The 21793-nt window shown below is 43.6% G+C and overlaps 1 protein-coding gene across 1 annotated transcript in view; it reads left to right on the plus strand.

The window, feature by feature from the left end:
• The window catches only part of ANKDD1A (ankyrin repeat and death domain containing 1A), a 43654-nt gene that overhangs the window by 19146 nt on the left and 2715 nt on the right, over nt 1-21793 (plus strand). The window contains exons 9-13 of the mRNA XM_044229581.1: nt 1780-1878; nt 13642-13740; nt 14790-14888; nt 16147-16242; nt 19561-19765. Coding sequence (XP_044085516.1) covers nt 1780-1878; nt 13642-13740; nt 14790-14888; nt 16147-16242; nt 19561-19765 — 598 coding nt within the window. The remainder of the gene's footprint in view (nt 1-1779; nt 1879-13641; nt 13741-14789; nt 14889-16146; nt 16243-19560; nt 19766-21793) is intronic.

A 21793-nucleotide genomic window follows, 5' to 3' on the forward strand; every position in this document is an offset into this window, starting at 1 on the left:
AGTTACTTCAGAAAGTTCCCCCTGTTATGCTGATGAAGAAACAGAAGCTTAGAGAGATCCAGTGACTTTCACGGGTCACAAGCCAGCAAAAAGCCAAGCTGACGCCAAAAAGCCTGTTCCCTAGACTGCAGAGCTCATGGCCTGGAAGGTTTGCCTTGCCTGTGCATGAGCCACCCCAGCGCCCAGAGCTGGAGCCCAGGACAGGCCTCCTCTCTCCCTCACTACTGACTCCTTAAGCAGCCACTGGAAATTCTCTGTGTGTCCTGGAACGGGGTATCGTGGCCTTAGGTAGGGAGTTGCCGTTTTTGTTTTGTTTTGCTTTTTACTTTTAGATCAATGACAATCTCTTTTCACTGATTGAATAGCTTCAGAGTTTGGAATTCTCTGTATGTTCTAAATTTCAATAATAATAAATAAAATATAATAGCAAAAATAGTTTAAAAGCCCGGGAATTAAGATAGTATGCGAATAATGTTTAACACAAAAGAAGGCAATCAAGGAGAAACAGAAGAACAAAAAGGACAGGAAACATGTAGAAAATAAGTAGCAAAATGGCAAATGTAAATTCAATAACATCAGTGTTAACCTCCCCCAAATGTGAATACTACTTCATAAGTCACAAAACACATAATTTGCAGAATTTCCCTAGCAGGTACACCTTGCTGCCTTAGGGTGTTGGGATGAGGCCAAGAGCCACCCTGAGGGGGAAAGTAGCTGCCCCAGGGAAACCCACTGCGTCCTCACATCTGCATGGTGCTGCTCTTTGAGCAGCAGCCCTTTCTCTACGCCCAGAGCAGTGCTCCGGACTGGGAGGGGACGTAGAGGTGAAGTGTCAAGCCCATCTCCCCAGCAGTAGCAGCATAGGAGTTTAGGGACTGGGGAGGTCGTGTCCATCTGGTGGACATGGGCAGGGCTGGAGCTGCCCACTGCCCTGGGCCCTGTGCTCTTGCCTTGGTTTGCGGTTTCCGGCAGGGGACACATTCTATCCGGACACCCCACCACTCGCAGGGCCTCTGAAACAGGGGCTGACTCAAAGTGATTACATTTCCTGCTGCGAGGTGAACTGGTTCCCACTCACCCTGTGCTCTCAGTTCAGACAGGACTTTGGGAGAGTGAGCAGCTTGTCCCAGTTTGCCCCACACTGCTCTGGTTTTCAAACTGAAAGTCCTGGGGAACAGTCTGGGCAGTCTGGGACAGCTGGTCGTCTAGAGGGGTCCGCCTGGTGGAGCGGGGAGCGGGGTAGCTCATGTGGGTTGCTGTTTGGCTGGGGGTGGGCTTGGATTGAAAGGGAGCACTCAGAAGGCCCATTGGGATGAAGCCTTGCCTCAGCGCTTCCCGGCTCCCGCTCGGACGGCTGAGACCAGCTCCGGCAGGGCTGTGTGTACCAGGTGCAGTTTGCTCTGTGCTGGCAAATCTTACTTGCTCCCCTCTTTGAAAACCCGAGTATACCCCGCATGTCTTTACCAGCCTAGGAATTGTGTGGGCTTTGATGTATGTTCTGCAGTTTGTGACAGGAAGCGGGGAGAAGCCAGGACCACGGTGAGCTCCTTTTACTAGTCACCAGGCCTGGGCAAGGCATTGATTTCTCCAGCCTCAGGGTTCAAGAGGGTAATCATCCCGGAGGGGTGTGTGTGTGTGTGTGTGTGTGTGTGTGTGAGAGAGAGAGAGAGAGAGAGAGAGAGACAGAGAGAGAGAGAGAGAGAGAAATGGAATAATGGATACCAAAGCCCCACTGTGAGGGACTTTCAGGACAGGGCACTGATGCCTGTTTCCCTCTAGAAAAAACAGAGCTGTCTCCACTATGCAGTCCTCGGTGGCTCTGAGGACATGGCCCGGACCCTCATCCACTCAGGAGGCCACACCAACATGGCTGATCATGTAAGTGTGGGGGCCTGGGTTGAAGGGGTCCCCACTGCAAAGTCTCCATGACTTCCCTGATAAAGCACAGCACAGACAGGTGCTTTGTGCCCCTGGGGTTGGGATGAGGGCCAGGACTGGAGGGCCAGGTAGCTAGCATGAGGGAGAGTCAGATAAGCTTCTTTCTAGGACAGGGTTAGCAAACAAGGTGCATTTCCTCCCAAGTGAGTTATTCGCATGTGTTCTCCACTTATTTAGCCATTGGGACTTAGTGATGGTCTTTTATTTTACAAATTTAGCCTCTTGGTTTTTCATTTTTTGCTTATGTTGTGTGGTACACTCATAGGGGACAGTATATTCTTGTGGTTTAGACACAGACTTTGTTAGACAACCTGGCTTTGAGGCCTGGCAGGGCCTGTCACAAACTGAATGACCTTGAGCAAGTTGCTTTGACCTCCCTGGGCCTTTGTTTCTTTATCTTTAGGTACTGTTATTAGTCCTATTATGTAAATGAGGAACTATCTATTGTTTAAATTAGAAAGGAGTCATTTATTTTTCTTTTGTTTTTATTTGTTTTTTAGAGGTCATTTCTTAAATAAACACTATATTTAAAAGTAGTAAGAACAATATAGCACAGTTCATCGGAATATAGAGAAAGAAGGCATCCCTAATCCCAGCAACCCAGTAAAGCAATGACTTTTCTTTATTCCCTTCCAGTTTCTTCATATGTGTAGGGTACCTCTAGCTATAAAGAATCCAGGCTAAGGCAGAATTCTGGAAAGGGGGATGCGTATTTGTTTTTAACCATCAAGACACCAGAATTTTGATTCGAGTCCAGTGGGAACTATCCAAAACTATGTTGCTAGTTTTTCTAGCAATCATTTTTTAAAATTAACATATAATGTATGATTTGCCCGAGGGGTACAGGTCTGTGAATCATTAGGCTAACACACTTCACAACACTCACCATAGCTCATACCCTCCCCAATGTCCATCACCCAGCCACCCCATTCCTCCCCACCACCCCTCAGCAACCCTCAGTTTGTTCTGTAAGATTAAGAGTCTCTTATGGTTTGTCTCCCTCCAGATCCCATCTTGTTTTATTTTTTCCTTCCCTACCCCCAACACCCCCCATGTTGCCTCTCAAATTCCTCATATCAGGGAGATCGTATGAAAATTGTCTTTCTCTGACTGACTTATTTCACTCAGCATAATACCCTCTAGTTCCATCCACCTCGTTGCAAATGGCAAGATTTCATTTCTCTTGATGGCTGCGTATTCCATTGTATATGTATATATACCACGTCTTCTTTATCTATTCATCTGTTGATGGACATCTAGGGTCTTTCTATAGCTTGGCTATTGTGGACATTCTAGCAACCATTTTTTAAAAAATTTTATTTATTTATTTTTATTTTTTTTCTAGCAACCTTTTTTTTTTTTTTAAAGATTTTATCTATTTATTTGACAGACAGAGATCACAAGTAGGCAGAGAGGCAGGCAGAGAGGATAAAGGCAGGCTCCCTGCTGAGCAGAGAGCCCAATGTGGGGCTCCATCCCAGGACCCTGGGATCATGACCTGAGCCGAAGGCAGAGGCCTTAACCCACTGAGCCACCCAGGCGCCCCTCTAGCAACCATTTTTAATGCCAGATGTGTGTGGTTCAATGACTACATCACACTTAACAGTTCCTCTGCTGTTAAGTATTTGTTTTTTACTTTGTCAGGATAAATAATGATTTATGAACATCCTTATGGCTTGTAACTTTGTATTTTCTTTTGCATCATATATGAATTCTCCAAATAGGATTTCTGGGTCAAGTGGTAAAAACATTTTTGTGATTCTTCATGTAATCTGTTAAATCCTTTCTAGAAAGTTCAGATTACGTAGCCCCCAATAATTTATAAGTGACCTTTCACCGATATTAGGTATTAACATTTCTATAAATTTCATAGTTAAGTGATTCTTTGTTATTGCTTTATTTAGAATCTCTTTGATTGCTGTTGACCCTGAATTTTCCCAGGAATTTGTTTTTCTAGTTGAAGTTCTTCTATTGTGAGTTATTTCTTCTAATCTTTTGTCTATATTTGTGTGGATTTTCTTTAACCAATTTCTTTGAGGTTATTACTCTTGGATCATAATATATGTTACTGTTGCTTGCTCTAACAACTTTTCGACATGTCGAAGATGTAACTGTTTGTGTAATCACAGGTATTCTTGATGCAAGTTTTGAATTATTTATTTATTTATTTATTTTTTTTAAGATTTTATTTATTTATTTGACAGACAGAGATCACAAGTAGGCAGAGAGGCAGGCAGAGAGAAAGGAGGAAGCAGGCTCCATGCTGAGCAGAGAGCCCGATGTGGGCCTCGATCCCAGGACCCTGGGATCATAATTTGAGCTGAAGGCAGACCCTTAGTGACTGAGCCAGCCGGGTGCTCTACACTGTATTTTTTTGTATATAGTATGATATATTACTCAATAGATTTCCCCCTCCCAATTTTTTAAAATATTTCTATGTCAGGTACATTTATTAAATAATTATAACATTTCTTAGCACTTTCTCATTCTTTCCTTTATCACATATTCACATTTTGATATATGATAGGCTCTATGTCTGGGCAAGTGATTCTCTTTCAATAAGTTATATGTGTAATCTTTTGCTGGTACCATAGCATTTTAATTATTGTTGCCTCCTAATTTGTTCTAAAGTCATATAAAGCTCATCTTCTTAAATATCCCAACCTTTTATCCTTTTACATGCTCACATGTTTATTTTTCCAGCTGAGAGTTGTGTTTTTTCCGATTAAAAAATCAACTTAAGGGGTGCCTGGGTGGCTCAGTGGGTTAAGCTGCTGCCTTCGGCTCAGGTCGTGATCTCAGTGTCCTGGGATCAAGTCCCGCATTGGGCTCTCTGCTCAGCGGGGAGCCTGCTTCCTCCTCTCTCTCTGCCTGCCTTTCTGTCTACTTGTGATCTCTCTCTGTCAAATAAATAAATAATCTAAAAAAAAAAAAATCAACTTAAGGTGGGGCGCCTGGGTGGCTCAGTGGGTTAAAGCCTCTGCCTTCGGCTCAGGTCATGATCCCAGGGTCCTGGGATCAAGCCCAGAATCGGGCTCTCTGCTCTGCAGGGAGCCTGCTTCCTCCTCTCTCTCTGCCTGCCTCTCTGCCTAGTTGTGATTTCTCTCTGTCAAATAAATAAAATATTTTTAAAAAAATCAACTTAAGGGTACCAAATCAACGTACAGAAACCTTTTGCATTTCTGTACACTAATAATGAAACAGCAGAAAGTGAAATTAAGAGAACAATCCCACATCACATCAATAAGAGAAAGGATAAAAACCATATTATTTCAATAGATGTGGAAAATGCATACAACAAAGTACAATATCTATTTGTGATAAAAGACCTCTGCAAAGTAGGTCTAGAAGGAACATATCTCAACATAATCAAGGTGTTATATGAAAAATCCACAGCCAACATCATACTTAATGGAGAAAAACTGAGAGCTTTTCCACTAAGTTCAGTAACAAGGAAAGGATGTCCACTATCACCACTTTTATTCAACACTGGAAGCCCTAGCCACAGCAATTAGACAACACAGACAAATAAAAGGCATCCAAATTGGTAAGGAAGAAGTAAAACTCTCATTATTTGCAGATGACATGATACAATGTACAGAAAATCCTAAAGACTCCACCAAGAAACTACTAGGGCTGATAAATGAATTCAGTAAAGTTGTAGGATATAAAATCGATGTACAGAAATCTGTTGCATTCCTATACGCTAATAATGAAATAGCAGAAAGTGAAATTAAGAAAATAATCACATCTACAATTGCACCAGAAACAATAAAATATCTAGGAATAAACTTAACCAAAGAGGTATAAGACCTGTACTCTGAAAACTATAAAACACTGATGAAAGAAATTCAAGTTGATGCAAAGAAATGGAAAGACATTCCATGCTCAGGGTTGGAAGAACAAATATTAAAATGTCTATAACACCCAAAGCAGTCTACAGATTTAATGCAAACCTTCTCAAAATACCAACAGCATGTTTCACAGAGCTAGAACCACAAAATTTGTATGGAACCACAAAGACCCTGAATAACCAAAACAATCTTGAAAAAGGAGAACAAAATTAGAGGTATCATAATTCCAGACTTCAAGTTATATTTCAAAGCTGTAGCAATTAAAACAGTATAGTACTGACATAAAAACAGAAACACAGATCAATGGAATAGAACAGAAAATGAACCCACAATTACATGGTCAATTAATTTCGATAAAAGACGAACGTACATACAATGGGAAGAAGAGTCTGTTCAACAAATAGTGCTGGGGAAACTGGGCAGCCACATGCAGAAGAATGAAACTGGACCACTTCCACCACACACAAAAATAAGCTCAAAATGGATAAAAGACCTAAATGTGAGACCTGAAACCATAAAAATCCTTGAAGAGAACAAAGGCAGTAATTTCTCTGACATTGGCCATAGCAACTTTTTTTTTTTTTAAAGAATTTTCATTTATTAAGGCGTGCCTGGGTAGCTAAGTTGGTTAAGAATTTTCATTTATGGGGCACCTGGATGGCTCAGTGGGTTAAGCTTCTGCCTTCAGCTCAGGTCATGATCCCAGGGTCCTGGGATTGAGCCCTGCATCGGGCTCTCTGCTCAGCAGGAAGCCTGCTTCCTCCTTGCTCTCTGCCTGCCTCTCTGTCTACTTGTGATCTCTCTCTCTTTCTCTGTGTCAAATAAATAAATAAATAATCTTAAAAAAAAAGAATTTTCGGCCGCCTGGGTGGCTCAGTGGGTTAAGCCGCTGCCTTCGGCTCAGGTCATGATCTCAGGGTCCTGGGATCGAGTCCCGCATGGGGCTCTCTGCTCAGCGGGGAGCCTCTCAATCTCTCTCTCTCTCTCTGCCTGCCTCTCCATCTACTTGTGATCTCTGTCAAAAAATAAATAAAATCTTTAAAAAAAAAAAAGAATTTTCATTTATTTATTTTTGAGAGGGAGAGAGAGAGAGCACAAGCAGGGGGAGTGGCAGGCAGAGGGAGAAGCAGACTCCCCACTGATCAGGGGTCTGGGTGTGGGACTTGATCCCAGGGTCCTGGGCCAAAGGTGGATGTTTAACGCACTGAGCCCCACAAGCACCCAGCCATAGCTACTTTTTTCTAGAAAGGTCTCTGGAGGCAAGGGAAACAAAAGCAAAAATAAACAATTGGGACTACATCAAAATTAAAAGCTTCTGCACAGCAAAGGAAACACTCAACAAAACTAAAAGGCAATGGGATGGGAGAAGATATTTGCAAATGACATATCTGATAAAGGGTTAGTGATCCAAAATCTATAAAGACTCAACACCCAAAAAACAAATAATCCAATTTAAAAATGGACAGAAGACACAAACAGACATTTCTCCAAAGAAGACATCCAGATGGCCAATACACACAAGAAAAGATGCTCAATATGTCATCATGAGGGAAATGCAAATCAAAACTACGATGACAGGGACACCTGGGTGGCTCAGTTGGTTAAGCAGCTGCCTTCGGCTCAGGTCATGATCCCAGCGTCCTGGGATGGAGTCCCACATCGGGCTCCTTGCTCAGCAGGGAGCCTGCTTCTCCCTCTGCCTCTGCCTGCCATTCTGTCTGCCTGTGCTTGCTCTCTCCCCCTCTCTCTCTGATAAATAAATAAAATCTTTAAAAAAAAAAACTACAATGATAGATCACCTCATACGGGTCAGAATGGCTAAAATAAAAAACATAAGTAACAAGTGTTGATGAGGATGTGGAAAAAAGGAAGCCTCTTGCACTGTTGGTGGGAATGCAAACTGGTGCAGCCACTCTGGAAAACAGTGTGGAAATTCCTCAAAAATTAAAAATAGAGCTACCCTATGATCCAGTAATTGCACTACTGGATATTTATTTGAAAAATACAAAACCACTAATTCAAAGGGATACATGCACCCCTATGTTTATTGAAGCATTATTTACAATAGCCAGACTATGGAAACAGTTCAAGTGTCCATTGATAGGTAAATGGATAAAGAAAGTGTGGTATATATAGTAAATGGAATATTATTCAGCCAAATCTTGCCATTTGCAACAACACGGATGGAGCTAGAACATATAACGCTAAGGAAATAAGTCAGTTAGAGAAAGACAAATACCACATGATTTTGGTCATATGTGGAATTTATGAATCAAAACACACAAGTAAAGGAAAAAAAAAAGAGAGAGAGGGCGCCTGGGTGGCTCAGTGGGTTAAGCCTCTGCCTTCGGCTCAGGTCATGATCTCAGGGTCCTGGGATCGAGTCCCGCATCGGGCTCTCTGCTCAGCAGGGAGCCTGCTTCCTCCTCTCTCTCTCTGCCTGCCTCTCTGCCTACTTGTAATCTCTCGCTGTCAAATAAATGAATAAAATCTTAAAAAAAAAAGAGAGAGAGAGAGGGGCAAACCAAGAAACAGACTCTTAACTTTAGAGAACAAACTAATGGTTGCCAGAGGGGAGGTAGGTGGAGGGATGGATAAAACAGGCCATGGGAATTAAAGAGTACACATTATCATGATGAAAAAAAAAATAACTGGGGCATCTGGGTGGCTCAGTGGGTTAAGCCTCTGCCTTCAGCTCGGGTCATGATCCCAGGGTCCTGGGATCGAGCCCCGCGTCGGGCTCTCTGCTCAGCAGAGAGCCTGCTTCCTCCTCTCTCTCTCTCTCTGCCTGCTTCTCTGCCTACTTGAGACTTCTGTCTGTCAAATAAATAAATAAAATCTTTAAAAAAAAAATAACACAGAACTATACCCCTGAAACAAATGATACATTATATGTTAAGAAAAAGATTAATAAAAATATAAATAAAATTTAAAAACCAATATAAGATTTAGAATAATCATTGTAGGACTATAAATTAATTGGAGATAATTAAAATGATTTTAATATTTACTCTTCTGTAGGAATATCTCTACATATTTGAATAAAACTTTAAACCCACCAACAAAGTTGAACTTAAAAAATTTTTTAAAGAAATGAAACATAAAAGGAAGTTTGGAAAACAGAATCATCCAGATTTTTACTACCCTGGCACAAATATTCTTCTTTATTTACTCTCTTTTTTTCAATTGCCTACTTTGGTATAGATTATACTACATATACTATATATATATGTATACTACTTTGGTTAGAATTATACTATGTATATAATTTTGGGTCCAGATAATCACGAGCATTTCCATGTGGCTGCATAGGTACTGATGGTGACGTCTGGTCTGATGAATGGAGGCACCGGGATTTATCAACCTCCTCCACTGGGATAGAGCATCTGGCTTACTTGCCAGTACAGGTAGCACAGCTGTATGCATATGACTTCTTTTCTTTTTTTGGAAAGATTCTCAGACATAGGGAATTTGAGGTCAAATATTGTGAGCATCTTTCTAGCTCTTGATATGTAATCTGGACCACGTCCTGAAAGTCTTGTGCGCATCTGCAGAACCACGAGCAGTGTCCAGGCTGCGAGTGTCCTGGTCCTCTTACCCCAAGAGCTTTACATTTTCTCCCAATTAAAAAAGACCCCAGCAGCACCTGGTAGGCTCAGTCAGAAGAGCCTGGGACTCTGGATCTCAGGGTTGTGAGTCTGAGGTGCATGATGGGTGTAATGAATATACAAGAAGATAAACTTTAAAAAACAAATATCAAGTATCCCTCATCATTGTCTTAATTTACACCCCTTCGATTATTATCAAAAGTGAACATTTTTCCATTTGTGGTAAATTGTCTCTTCAAATTGCGTATTCACATGTAGGGATCTAATTAGATTTTTCAATTAGTTTGCATCTTTACTACTCTTTACTACTACTAGTACTTTACTACTACTGTATACTACTCTGTATGTAGTATGTATCAGCCTTCTGCCTCCAATGTTGACAACAAAGATTTCTTCCTGGTAAGTTGTTTACCTTTTCATTTGGGCTAGGTTTGCCCCTATTTATTTACTTATATTATTTTTGTTACATTTACATTTTTTAAAAAAATGAAAATAATCTGCTGGTAGTAACAGTGTCAAAAGACACAGTCCTAAAGAGTGAAGATCCTAACAAGTCAAATCTGATGTTTTTCCTTTGCTTTTTTAATATGGTGTCTACGCCTGGCAAATGAATCTCTTTGCTCCTAACTTCAAAATAATTTGTTCTCTTCTAATTTTTTCATAAGTTGATTTTTAAAGATTTATCTTATTTATCATTTATTTAAGTAATCTCTACACCCAACATGGGCTTGAACTCACAACCCCAAGATCAAGAGCTGCATGCTCTTCTGAGCCAGCCAAACACCCCTCCATAAATTTTTATTTTATTTATTTATTTTTAAAGATTTTATTTATTTATTTGACAGAGAGAGTGATCACAAGTAGGCAGAGAGGCAGGCAGAGAGAGAGAGGAGGAAGCAGGCTCCCTGCTGAGCAGAGAGCCCGATGCGGGGCTCCATCTCAGGACCCTGAGATCATGACCTGAGCCAAAGGCAGAGGCTTAACCCACCGAGCCACCCAGGCGCTCCCCTCCATAAATTTTTAAACGCCAACTTTTAAAAATCAGATTTTTTAAAAAATCAAATTTTAAATATCTATGGTATCAAACAGGGATTGATGTGTATTTTTCCTTCCAAAATGACTGACTACTTATCTCAACACCTCTTACTTAATAAGCCTCCCTTCTGTGACACATCTTATTAAATACTTAAATTTAATGGACTATTACTATGAACTGTTTCCTGTAGGGGTTTCGTGCTCTTTCCGCCCCTGTTGAGGGCTGATTCAGTTAACACAGCGGCCACCCCTAGTGTCTGTTCATCAGAGGCAACCTCAACCTCTGTTCACTCTTCTAAAAGAGCAGACACTCCCATTTGTTTCCCCATCTCTGATGACTTTCTGCCTCCGATGGGATCTGCTTTCTTCTTAGCATTTGGCACAACTGATAGGACAAGTTGTTTCTTGTGTTTATTATCAGTTTTCCCCAACAGAATGCAAACTCTTTGCTGATGCTGTTGCTGATGATGCTTTGTCTGTTCTGTCCACTGCTAGATCCTCAGTGCCTAGAATGTACTTTGCACACAGTGGACAATCTATACATACTCACTGAATGAATGAATACCAGCTAAACATTCACCAACTTCAGCTACCTCTATCTGGTGGTCCAGGAGGACCAGTGTTCTGCTAGCTGGGGATCTTTGGCTGTCTCTAGTATGGATGTCCCCTCCCTCTGATGCAAGGCAATACAGCCAATACTATGAGCCATCATAGTATTAGCCAGTACTATGGAGCCATCCTGGTCTCTTTTAGGGATGCCCTGCCCTCCTCTGTCCTTTCAGATTGCTGCAAGATGCGGCTCATATGTGTAATAAAAACAGTTATTGGGGGTACCTGGGTTAACCAGTTGGTTAAGCATCTGCCTTCGGCTCAGGTCATGATTCTGGAGTCCCAGGATGGAGGCCTGCATCAGGCTCCTTGCTCAGCGGGAGCCTGCTTCTCCCTCTGCCTGTCGCTCCCCTGCTTATTCTTTCTCTCTGATCAAAAAAAAAAAAAAAAAAAAAAAGAAAGATTATCAGTGGGGTTTAGGAGTGCAGAGTGTAACAGATGGGTGGTAGGGGTGGAAGAAGGCTTTCACTAGGTATCTTGTGTACTTTTTGGTTCTTTTGTTTTTTATAAATAAAATGTAAAACAACTAAAATCTAAAACAACTAAAAACGACTTTCTTGGGTGCCTGGGTGGCTCAGTGGGTTAAGCCGCTGCCTTCGGCTCAGGTCATGATCCCAGGGTCCTGGGATCGAGTCCCGCATCGGGCTCTCTGCTCAGCAGGAATCCTGCTTCCCTCTCTCTCTGCCTGCCTCTCTGTCTACTTGTGATCTCTCTCTATCAAATAAATAAATAAAATATTAAAAAAAAACAAAAAACAACTTTCTCTCTTTCTATTCCCCTTTCAGACCACATTCCCCCAGATGTGTTTCCAGGACAACTGAGGCTAGATCTGGTGTATTCGCTTATCTTATCTCCATAGTTTGCAGCTTCCTGGAAAGCCAGTCCTTTTAGTTCTGACAAGTTTCCAGAACTTGTTTCTCACCTGAGATGTGCATTTGAGCCAGTTTCAGTCTCTGCCCATTTAATGCCACAGCACACATTTTTCAGGTCGGATTTTGATTTCACAGCCATTCAGCAATGATCTGAAGACACTGTTGAAATTCTTAGAGTAGTTTTACTTGGGTTTAAAAAAATTTTTTTCTAGGGATGCCTGGGTGCTCAGTTGGTTGAGCCACTGCCTTCAGCTTGGGTCTGATCCCAGGGTCCTGGGATTGAGTCCCACATCGGGCTCCTTGCTCAGCGGGGAACCTGCTTCTCTTCTGCCTGCCACTTTGCCTGCTTGTACTCTTTCTCTGACAAATAAATAAAATCTTAAAAAAAATTTTTTTTTCTAGATGTGTTTCAGAATCCTTTTTGATATTTATTGAAATTTGGGCATGGGATTACATTAAACTTATAAGAGAAAATGATCATCTTTCTAATATATTTTCACTAGGAGCATGAAGTCTTGCTATTTCTTTGTCTTCTTTTCTATCCCTCAGTGATGTTATATGGCTTTATTTTGCCTTTGATATGTCCATTAACAATTATACTCTTCATAGATACTTTGTATTTTGGGCTGTCATGGAGAAGATATCTTTTAAAAAATATGTCATTTCTTGTAGGGATTCAAAACAGGAATGCTATTGACTTGGGTTTTATCTTCTATATGACTTTGAATTAATTTTACTACAGTTTTTTTGGGGGGGGAGTAATAACTTTTTTAACCTGACTAGATACACAGTCGCATTGCCTACAAAATCATCATATAGTTTAAATTTTCTTTTCCAATATCAATAAACCTTTTTCATTTCTTTTATTTTTAAAAATTTCTGGCCTAAACTAATAGACAGAAGACATTTTTATCATTTTGTGTGTCTGTGTGTGTTCTGTTCTATAATCTTTTTATACTCAATATATGAGGGTGTTTTTCCACCATCAATCTTACTGGCTTTGTACTATTCCTCTATGTCTGTGTCACTATATCACCAAGTGACAAGGATGGCAGTATCGCCACTTTGTCGTATGGTCAGGAGGGAGTCATACGGGACCATAGATGAAGGAGTCTTCTTGCCTTGAGAGAGGCCTTGGATGTGTGTTGGACTTGTGAGGTCTCTGTTCTGGTCCCGGCTGACTCATTCATTCCTTTCATGCATAAACAGTAATCGGCACCTACCTTGGTGCTCAGGGGAGAAACTCCCAGTAACACAAGGTTCTTGTTAGCTATGGGCAAGTCATTTATGTCTTCTGAACCTCAGCGTTCCTCTTCATAAGAAGAAAATACTAGTAACACCATTTCTATATACACTGCCTAGGTTCATGTGTGGATTCAATGAGATATTAAAGAATTTTCAGGAAACATCACTTGTTAGATGAAGAGTCCTTCTGAAGGGAAATGACTTGCCCACAGTCACATAGTGAGTTCCTGGGATAGCAAGGTCTCAGACTTGGATCTTCAGGCTCCCACCCAACTTACAATGCAGAAACTCCAGGGTTTCAGCCTTTGGGGCTATGGATTCCTTGAGCTAATGATGTCCTCCAAGGAGCAAGAAGGGCCAAACCGAAAAGCACTTTTTGTATACAGCCTTCCCTCTGTCCACCCCCAGCGCTAACCTACCAACCTGTGAGGGCCATCCTGGGAGGGACCCATAGGATGACCCATGTGTCTCCTCCCCCAGCAGGGCCTCTTTCCTCTGCACCTAGCTGTAAAACACAACTTCCCTGCCTTGGTCCAGCTCCTCCTCGATGCCGGTAGCGACCTGGATGCCACAGACAACGTAAGTGGTTGCAGAAACCATTTGGGCCCTGGAGGGCTTCTGGGCACCCTCCCAGGCTGGCAGGGCTTGGCTGCCATCTCCTAGCCTGGCTCAGAGCTGAGAAATTACTTCTTTAGTTTGTAAAAGAGCTGTGTGAATATTTGTTGAAGGGAATGGCATTTTATCAACCATTTCTCTATTTGGAACATTTTGGTGGTTTCCACGTTGCTGCCATGGTCCACCAAACACTCCAGTAAACATCTTCCTACGTTCTACTGTCTCCTTTCACTGATTTTTTTATCTCCGCTTTGGGAAAATTTCCAGGACAGGGATGAGTGGGGCAGTCTTGTGTCACAAGAGGCCTCTGAGTCCTGAAGTTGTGCTTAGTCAGGAGCCCTTTCAATTCCTGTTCCCCACATGCCTCCTCCCAACCATGCAGTCCTCAGTGCCTGTACCTACAACCACGAGCAGTGGAAAGCAACTTGACAAGATGCAGCACATACCTTCAAAATGATCAGGCTTTGTGCTTCAGTGAATTGGGCCTCAAGAAATACATTAGAAGCTCATGCACAAAGATACCCATTGCAACACTGCTTCTCAATCTTCAATTTGCAAATGGCCCAAATATTTAATAAAAGAGAAATGATCAGGTAGATTATGGGTTAGACATAGATTACTGTGGAGCTGTTAAAAATGGGCTTTATAATATGTGGACAAGTTAGGTAGAAAAATGGGTGCAAAATATATAGATGGAATGATCTCATGTAAAATCAACAAACCAAAAGCATTCTACATTAAAGACTAGAATTATTATACTGGGCTCGTTACAGAGATTGACTTAGCTAGCAAGTGGTATTTTTTTCCTTTGTTCTTTCTGCTTTTTTGTTTTTATCAAGTTTTCTCTGGTACTGAGTTTATGACTAAACCCATCTTACTCCCTCCCATAACTTCTTAGAGAAACTTGTTAAGACGCAGTTAGAAGTGTACCCACCTTGGACCTGTCCTGGTTTGAGTTTTGGGCCACTTGTACATGCTTTTCTACTCTCCTATCCCCTTGGCTTCTTCCCCAGAGGCAGCAGACACCCCTCCACCTTGCGGCTGAGCACGCCAGGCAGGACATAGCGGAGATGCTCCTCATCGCGGGGGTTAACTTGAACCTGAGAGATAAGGTACATCTGCTCCCAACCAGCCTCCATTTCAAGCTTTCATGGCTTCCTCTTTGCCAGAGACTCTACTACAAAAACCTCCTGCTCTCAGACTGTTGAAAGCTTCCCATCCTTTTTTTTTTTTTTTTTAAGATTTTATTTATTTGTCAGAAAGAGAGAGAGAAAGCACACAAGCAGGCAGAGAGGCAGGCAGAGGTGGAGAGAGAGGTGGAAAGAGAGGCAGGCTCCCCACCGAGCAAGGAGCCCCATGTGGTACTCAATCCCAGGACGCCGGGATCATGACCTGAGCCGAAGGCAGTGGCTTAACCCACTGAGCCACCCAGGCGTCCCAAAAACTTCCCATCCTTTATATACTAGCTCAGATGCTGCTCCCACCAGGAAGCCTTCCTAGCCCTCCATCCCCTTCCTCCTTTGAGGTCCCTCAGGACTTAGCCTGCCCTTCTGCTAGTCTGGAACTATGAGGTGGTTGTCTTCTGTTTCATGGTCCCCCGGATTTTGAGCTCCTTGAGTTGCCCATTGGTGAGGGGGAGGAGTAGAGAAGTATCACATCACCGTGTGGGTCAGGGGTAGGGAAGCTTCCTGGCATTTTGTGCCTGGGGCGGTGGGGGGGGTGTTACTCCCTCAGGTGGCCAGAGGTTCCAGATGAGCTGATGACTTGTTATAAGGCTAAGGAGGTCACAAGCTTGTGAGGGAAAGTGGCTTGCACAATCCTTGACAAGGTGTGTGGAAGAGCTGTGGGGGGTGAAGGGGGATGCCAGAAATAGGCCCTGAGGCTAGACCTGGAGAGGGGCTCCCTGGCTTGAGCTGGGCCCCAGGGCAGTTGGCCAGGTTCGAGGAGGAGCTTCCCAACTCCCTGCACCTGCCTGGAGATTGAGGCCAGCCCTGTGCGGGATGCCTGGAGCAAAAGGCCTGAGGGGGGGCGGGCAGACGTGACTTGACGATCCCAGTCCCCCTCTCTGGGCTCTGGTTTCAGCTGAGAAGCGGGCCAGGTGACCCCTATTTCATAGGTGATGTTGAAGAGTTATGCAGGCTGAGTTTCATATGCTCTAAGACTTCCTAAATCTAAACAAGAGGCAGTTGCTGGAATTACTGCCTCATTCTTCCCATGCCTTCCATGCCCCTCGTCATGCCCAGAAAACATTTCTGCTCTCCTTTTTACTGGAAGCCGCTTTCTTAGAGGCAGAACGTTTGCAGCAGGTGCTAGAGGCCACTCTACAGCCCTCCTGTAGCAACTCTGGCTTCCCTTACTTCTTCCTCGCAGCAAGGGAAAACCGCCCTGGCAGTGGCCGCTCGCAGCAACCACGTCAGCCTCGTGGACATGATCATAAAGGCTGATCGCCTCTACACGTGGGAGAAGGTACGGACACCCTGCACAAGGTCTGTCCATATTGCAGAGGGAGCGGCCAAGGCGCGAGGTGGGGCTGGTTTGAACCCCAGCCCTGACCCAATTCAGGTCCCCGCACTACCCACTCTTGTTTCCAAGGAGGGGATAATCCTGACCTTACCCACCACCACGGCTGTCTATCAGCATCTGGAGCTGAGTGAGCCAAGGTAGTCCGGGGGCCGTGCCAGAGTGGAGGTAGTATGGATGCTATTAGAGCGCCGGGCGGATGGACGCATGTGCGCATGCCTACGTGCGCAAGGAACGAGATGGCAAATTGATTTCCGCTCACTGCCATCTCCAGGTGACTGGGATTGCTGCTGGGGGTATTGTCTCCAGGCAACTTTCTGAGTCCAGAAGGAAAGAGTGCCGGGATGGATTAGTGATGCCTGCTGAGGAACTGGGGAAGAAGAGTAGATGTAAGATCATGTTTTTCCAGTTGCCAGTAAATGGGGTCAGGTAGGGAGGGCCTTTTTTGGTTTTGGATTTGGTTTTTCTTTCTTTCTTTTTTTTTTTTTTGGTCTTTGAGGTTGTTTTTATAGTTGGAAAATAGTTTTTGCATTTACCTCACTTTTAAAAATTAGTAATTTATCAACAAATTTTAAAACCTGGTTTTCCTTGGGGTGCCTGGGTGGCTCAGTTGGTTAAGTGTCTGCCTTCCGCTGACAAGATCCCAAGATCCTGGGATGGAGTCCCTTCTCGGGAATCCCTGCTCCGCCGGAAGTCTGCTTCTTCCTTTCCCTCTATCCCCGCTCATGCATGTGCTCTCTTCCTTTCTTGCTTACTCTTTTAAATAAAAAATAAATAAAATAAGTAAAATAAAATAAAATAAAATAAAAAAAATCTAGTTTTCCTTAAACTTTTAAATTCACTTTGTAAATCTTACTCCATTTACACAACTGGTATTTTTTAGGAATCTTGGGAATTTCCATTTTCTAGGAAGGCTTTTGATTAATGTTTGGACCCATGTTTAAATTTTAACTATCTTGGGCCCCTGGGTGGCTCAGTGGGTTGGGCCGCTGCCTTCGGCTTGGGTCATGATCTCGGGGTCCTGGGATCGAGTCCCGCATCGGGCTCTCTGCTCAGCGGGGAGCCTGCTTCCTCCTCTCTCTCTCTGCCTATTTGTAATCTCTCTCTGTCAAATAAATAAATAAAATCTTTAAAAAAAATTTCTTTTAACTATCTTAATTTAAGCGACTGATTAAATGTGATAGATTTTTTTTTAAAGCACTTTACTTCCTTAGTTTTTCTTTCTTTCTTTTCTTTTTTTTTTTTTTTAGAGAGAGGGAGGTGGGGGAAGAGGAAGAGAGAGAATCCCAAGCAGACCACGAGGTTCGATCCCACACCCTAAGATCCTGAGCTCAAATCAAGAGTGGACACTTAACTGACTAAGCCACCCAGATGCCCCCTAAATTCTTTTTTTAAGATTTTATTTATTTGACAGACTGAGATCACAAGTAGGCAGAGAGGAAGGTGGTGAAGAGTGGGTGGGGAAGCAGGATCCCTGCTGAGCAGAGAGCTCAATGTGGGGCTCCATCCCAGGACCCTGGGATCATGAGCTGAGCCTGAAGGTAGAGGCTTTAGCCCACTGAACCACCCAGGTGCCCCAGGTGCCCCCTAAATTCTTAAGTTATCCCAGTAAATCCAGTAAATTAAACCTATAAAGTGAATCTCAAATATCTTAAACATTCCAATATTGTTTGCAAACTTAGCTTCTCCTGTACCGCTCATAAAAATCACTATTTCAAAATCAGTAACAAATTTCAATAAGAATCATAAGATATTCTCTTTCATGGACATATTAGATTCTCAGAAACATTACAGCCCCTTTTCATACAACAGGTTACTCCTAACTGTGACCCCAAAATATTAATACCAAGGGTTTGACAAACTGATTCCTCTATATTGATTCTAACACCTCAGACTTGAAAAGTTCTCAATGCTAAGGCATCTGGGCAGTTAGAATCACAAACCTCCCTCCTACCCGCAGGCTAATTCAATTAGAATCACTGGTGTGGGGGCGCCTGGGTGGCTCAGTGGGTTAAGCCTCTACCTTTGGCTCAGGTAGTGATCCCAGGGTGTTGGGATCGAGCCCCGCATCGGGCTCTCTGCTCAGCGTGGAGCCTGCTTCCTCCTCTCTCTCTGCCTGCCTCTCTGACTACTTGTGATCTCTCTCTGTGTTTAATAAATAAATAAATTAAAAAAAAATCACTGGTGTGGGGACCAAGCATCTGTAGTTTTGTTTTGTTTATTAGATTTTATTTTTTATTTTTATTTTAAGATTTTATTTATTTAACAGAGAGAGAGAGAGAGATCATAAGTAGACAGAGAGGCAGGCAGAGAAAGAGGGGGAAGCAGGCTCCCCGGCGAGCAGAGAGCCCAGTGCAGGGCTCCATCCCAGGACCCCGGGACCACGACCTGAGCCGAAGGCAGAGGCCTTAACCCACTAAGCCACCCAGGTGCCCCTATATTTTATTTTTTAAATTAATCTCGATACCCAACATGAGGCTCAAGCTTATACCCCCATGATCAAGAGTCACATGCTCCACAGAATGAGTCAGCCAGGTGTCCCAGGAGTCAGTGGTTCTTAAAGCTCCCAGATGATCCCATGCACAGATGCTGCCGGGAACCCTGCTGAGGAACCTCCCCAGGTGACAGCCAGTCTCCCGGGTCATCGAGTCACTGGCCACTGTTGACCAGGATATAAGATTTGCAGCTGCAGATGCCAGAACCCACCTGAGCTTTTTTAAGAACCATAACTCTGTACCCACGTCCTTTAGAGAGGCTTATTTAGGCTTTTGTGGGGTTAACTTAGGCTATCACATAATTCTTTTGTAACTTCTCATTTTATCACCTGCTTTGCATAGAAAGAATTCTGTAAGCCCATCTTTACTACTTGTTGGGATTCAGGAAATCTAGTTAGTGCCTGATCCTTGGTTTGGCTTGACTGGTGTTAGCCACAGCCACCGAGTCTGCTGACGCTTGTGTAACAAAAACACAGAGAAAAGAGAGGAATTGGGAAGGCTTCCCGGAAGAGGTGGCATGTGGGTGATCTTTGGACTGTGGCAGTGGGGTTGAGGGACAGGCAGGTGAGAAAAGGAATTCTGGACAGAGGAACAGTGTGAGCTGCTGGGGTTCCCGAACTCAAAGCAAGGCACAGAGCAAGAAACCCGAGTAGCACACACATGATGCCCCAGCCCTGGGATGCTGCTAGGGCCCCTCCAAACTCCCACGGGAGAGCCTGGCAGGGATTTCCCCCCAAATGGCAGCTGCACTTTTGGGATCTGCTCACAGGATCACCCCTTGCGCAAGGACCCCAAGGATCCCTATGGGAAGAACTTGACCTTTAAGCAGGACCATCGGCAGGAAAGGCAGCAATTCCACTCCGTGCTGTGGCGACTGGCCTCCAGGGACCTGCGGCCTCACGAGTGGAAGAAGCTGGCGTATTGCTGGGAGTTCACTGAGGCTCACGTCCATGCTATCGAGCAGCAGTGGACAGGTACCGCCCTGCCTCTCCCTACCCCAAAGTGACCAGTGGGGGGGGCACTGGATATTCGGTTTTCTGTGTTTCTGGGGGGAAAGCCCATGCAACCCGCAGCCTGACTACAATAAGCCACATGCCATCACCAATAACCCACATGGCTCTCCATTCTTCCAGGCCTTTGCTCAGGCCGTGCCCTCTGCCTCTCCCTCCCCACTGACCTGTGAACTTCACATTCTTCATGAGTTAGGCCAAGCTGATACCCATCATTCACACACCAAACGAAAGTCACTCCCTATAAAAAGGAGAGGACCAGATCTTGCCACCATTATTTAGTATCTGTTTGGAAATGTTGGCGCAGAGCTCCTGGGTGGCTCAGTCGGTTAAATGTCTGTCTTCTGCGCAGGTCCTGGGCCTGTGATCCCGGGATCTGGAACTGAGCCCTGAGTTGGGTTCCCACTCAGCTGGGAGTCTTCTCTGTCTCCCTTTGCCCCTCCCCCGTCATGCTCACTTGGTCTCTCTCTCAAGTTAAAAAAAAAAAAAAAAAATCTGCTCCTAGTACTAGGACAGAAAACAGAAACAGAAATAAGGACTGTAAATATTGAAAGGAAGAGAGAAATTTATTAATGCTATAATCATGCACAGGAAGTCCAGTAAACTGAAAAACTCAATACAATAATGCAGTGAAATGGCTAAATATGATAAAATATACAGACACCATAGTATTCCTGTGTACCATCAATAGGTGGGGAGGATATATAGAGGTATTTTGGTGCCGCCCTCGACCCGCAAGGACGACAAGAAGGCCCATTTCAGATGTATCTTCTCCCCCTTTATTTCCGCAAGTCTATACACTTATATACGTTTACATGACCAATCAGTGAGCAAGGTGACCAATAAGGGGCCAAATAATGGGGAGAGCGAATGAGAGTCCTGTTACTATGCTGATTAAATTTGAAACAGCCAATGACTATGTCCTCCTTTAGGCGAGCTTCACCAGAAAGTTCGTTGTTTACTTGCAGCATATTTTGCTGGCAGTGAGCCAAGCGCCATCTTGTAATGGTGGGGACTTTCCCGGCCAGAGGCGGTCCCCGACATTTTGGAAAAGCTATTCCATTTGCAATAGTTTCTAAAAAGAAATATGAATGGCATATGAGTAAAACAATAAACATTAGTTCAACTATAAACAAAAGACTTGGGTAGGTGGAATGACTGTGTATTCCTGGCTAGAAGTGTCAGGTAGACATCGATTTCTCCCGAATTAGTTTAAAATTTTGATTTTTTAAAAGATTTATCTATTTTACAAGGAGAACAAGTGGCAGGGGCAGAGGGATAGGGAGAGATAACCCAAGCAGATTCCTCACTGAGCTCAGAGCCCAACATGGGGCTTAATCCCACAACCCAAAGATCCTGGCTCCAAGATCATGATCCCGAGATCATGATCAAGAGCTGGATGCTTAACTGACTGAGCCACCCAGGCTCCCCTGATTCAGGTTTAATCACATCAAGATAGGAGGTTTTTGAAACTTGACTAAAAGATTCTAGAGTTCTCTTGAAAGAATCAAGAGGGAATGATTAAAGATTTTATTTACTTGAGAGAGAGAGAGCATGTATGAGAGAGCAGAGGAGAGAGAGCGTGAGCTGAGGTTGGGGGGCAGAGGGGAAGGGAGAAACAGACTCCTTGCTGAGCAGGGAGCCTGACTTGGGACTCGATTCCAGGACCCCAGACCATGACCTGAGGTGAGGGCAGACAATGGTTAACTGACTGAGCCACCAGGCACCCTGAAGAGGGAATAGTGAAGGAAAGGGAAAAGTGAAGAGGGTCTAATCCAAACAGACTCAACCTGTTATAAAACTCAAATAATTAGCATAGAGAGATACCGGACAGAAAAATATGCACACCAGTTAGTGGAACAGAGCAGGGATAAGAACTTTCAGAGAGGATAAAGGAGCACGCCTAAATAATGGGGCTGAGGGCAAGGGATAGTGAATAAATGGGCCAAATGAAGCCACTATGCTAAAGGCAGCACCATGAGGAAGTGCCTG

This window comes from Neovison vison, chromosome 13 (genome assembly GCF_020171115.1).
Source record: "Neovison vison isolate M4711 chromosome 13, ASM_NN_V1, whole genome shotgun sequence".
Classification (NCBI taxonomy): Eukaryota; Metazoa; Chordata; class Mammalia; order Carnivora; family Mustelidae; genus Neogale; species Neogale vison.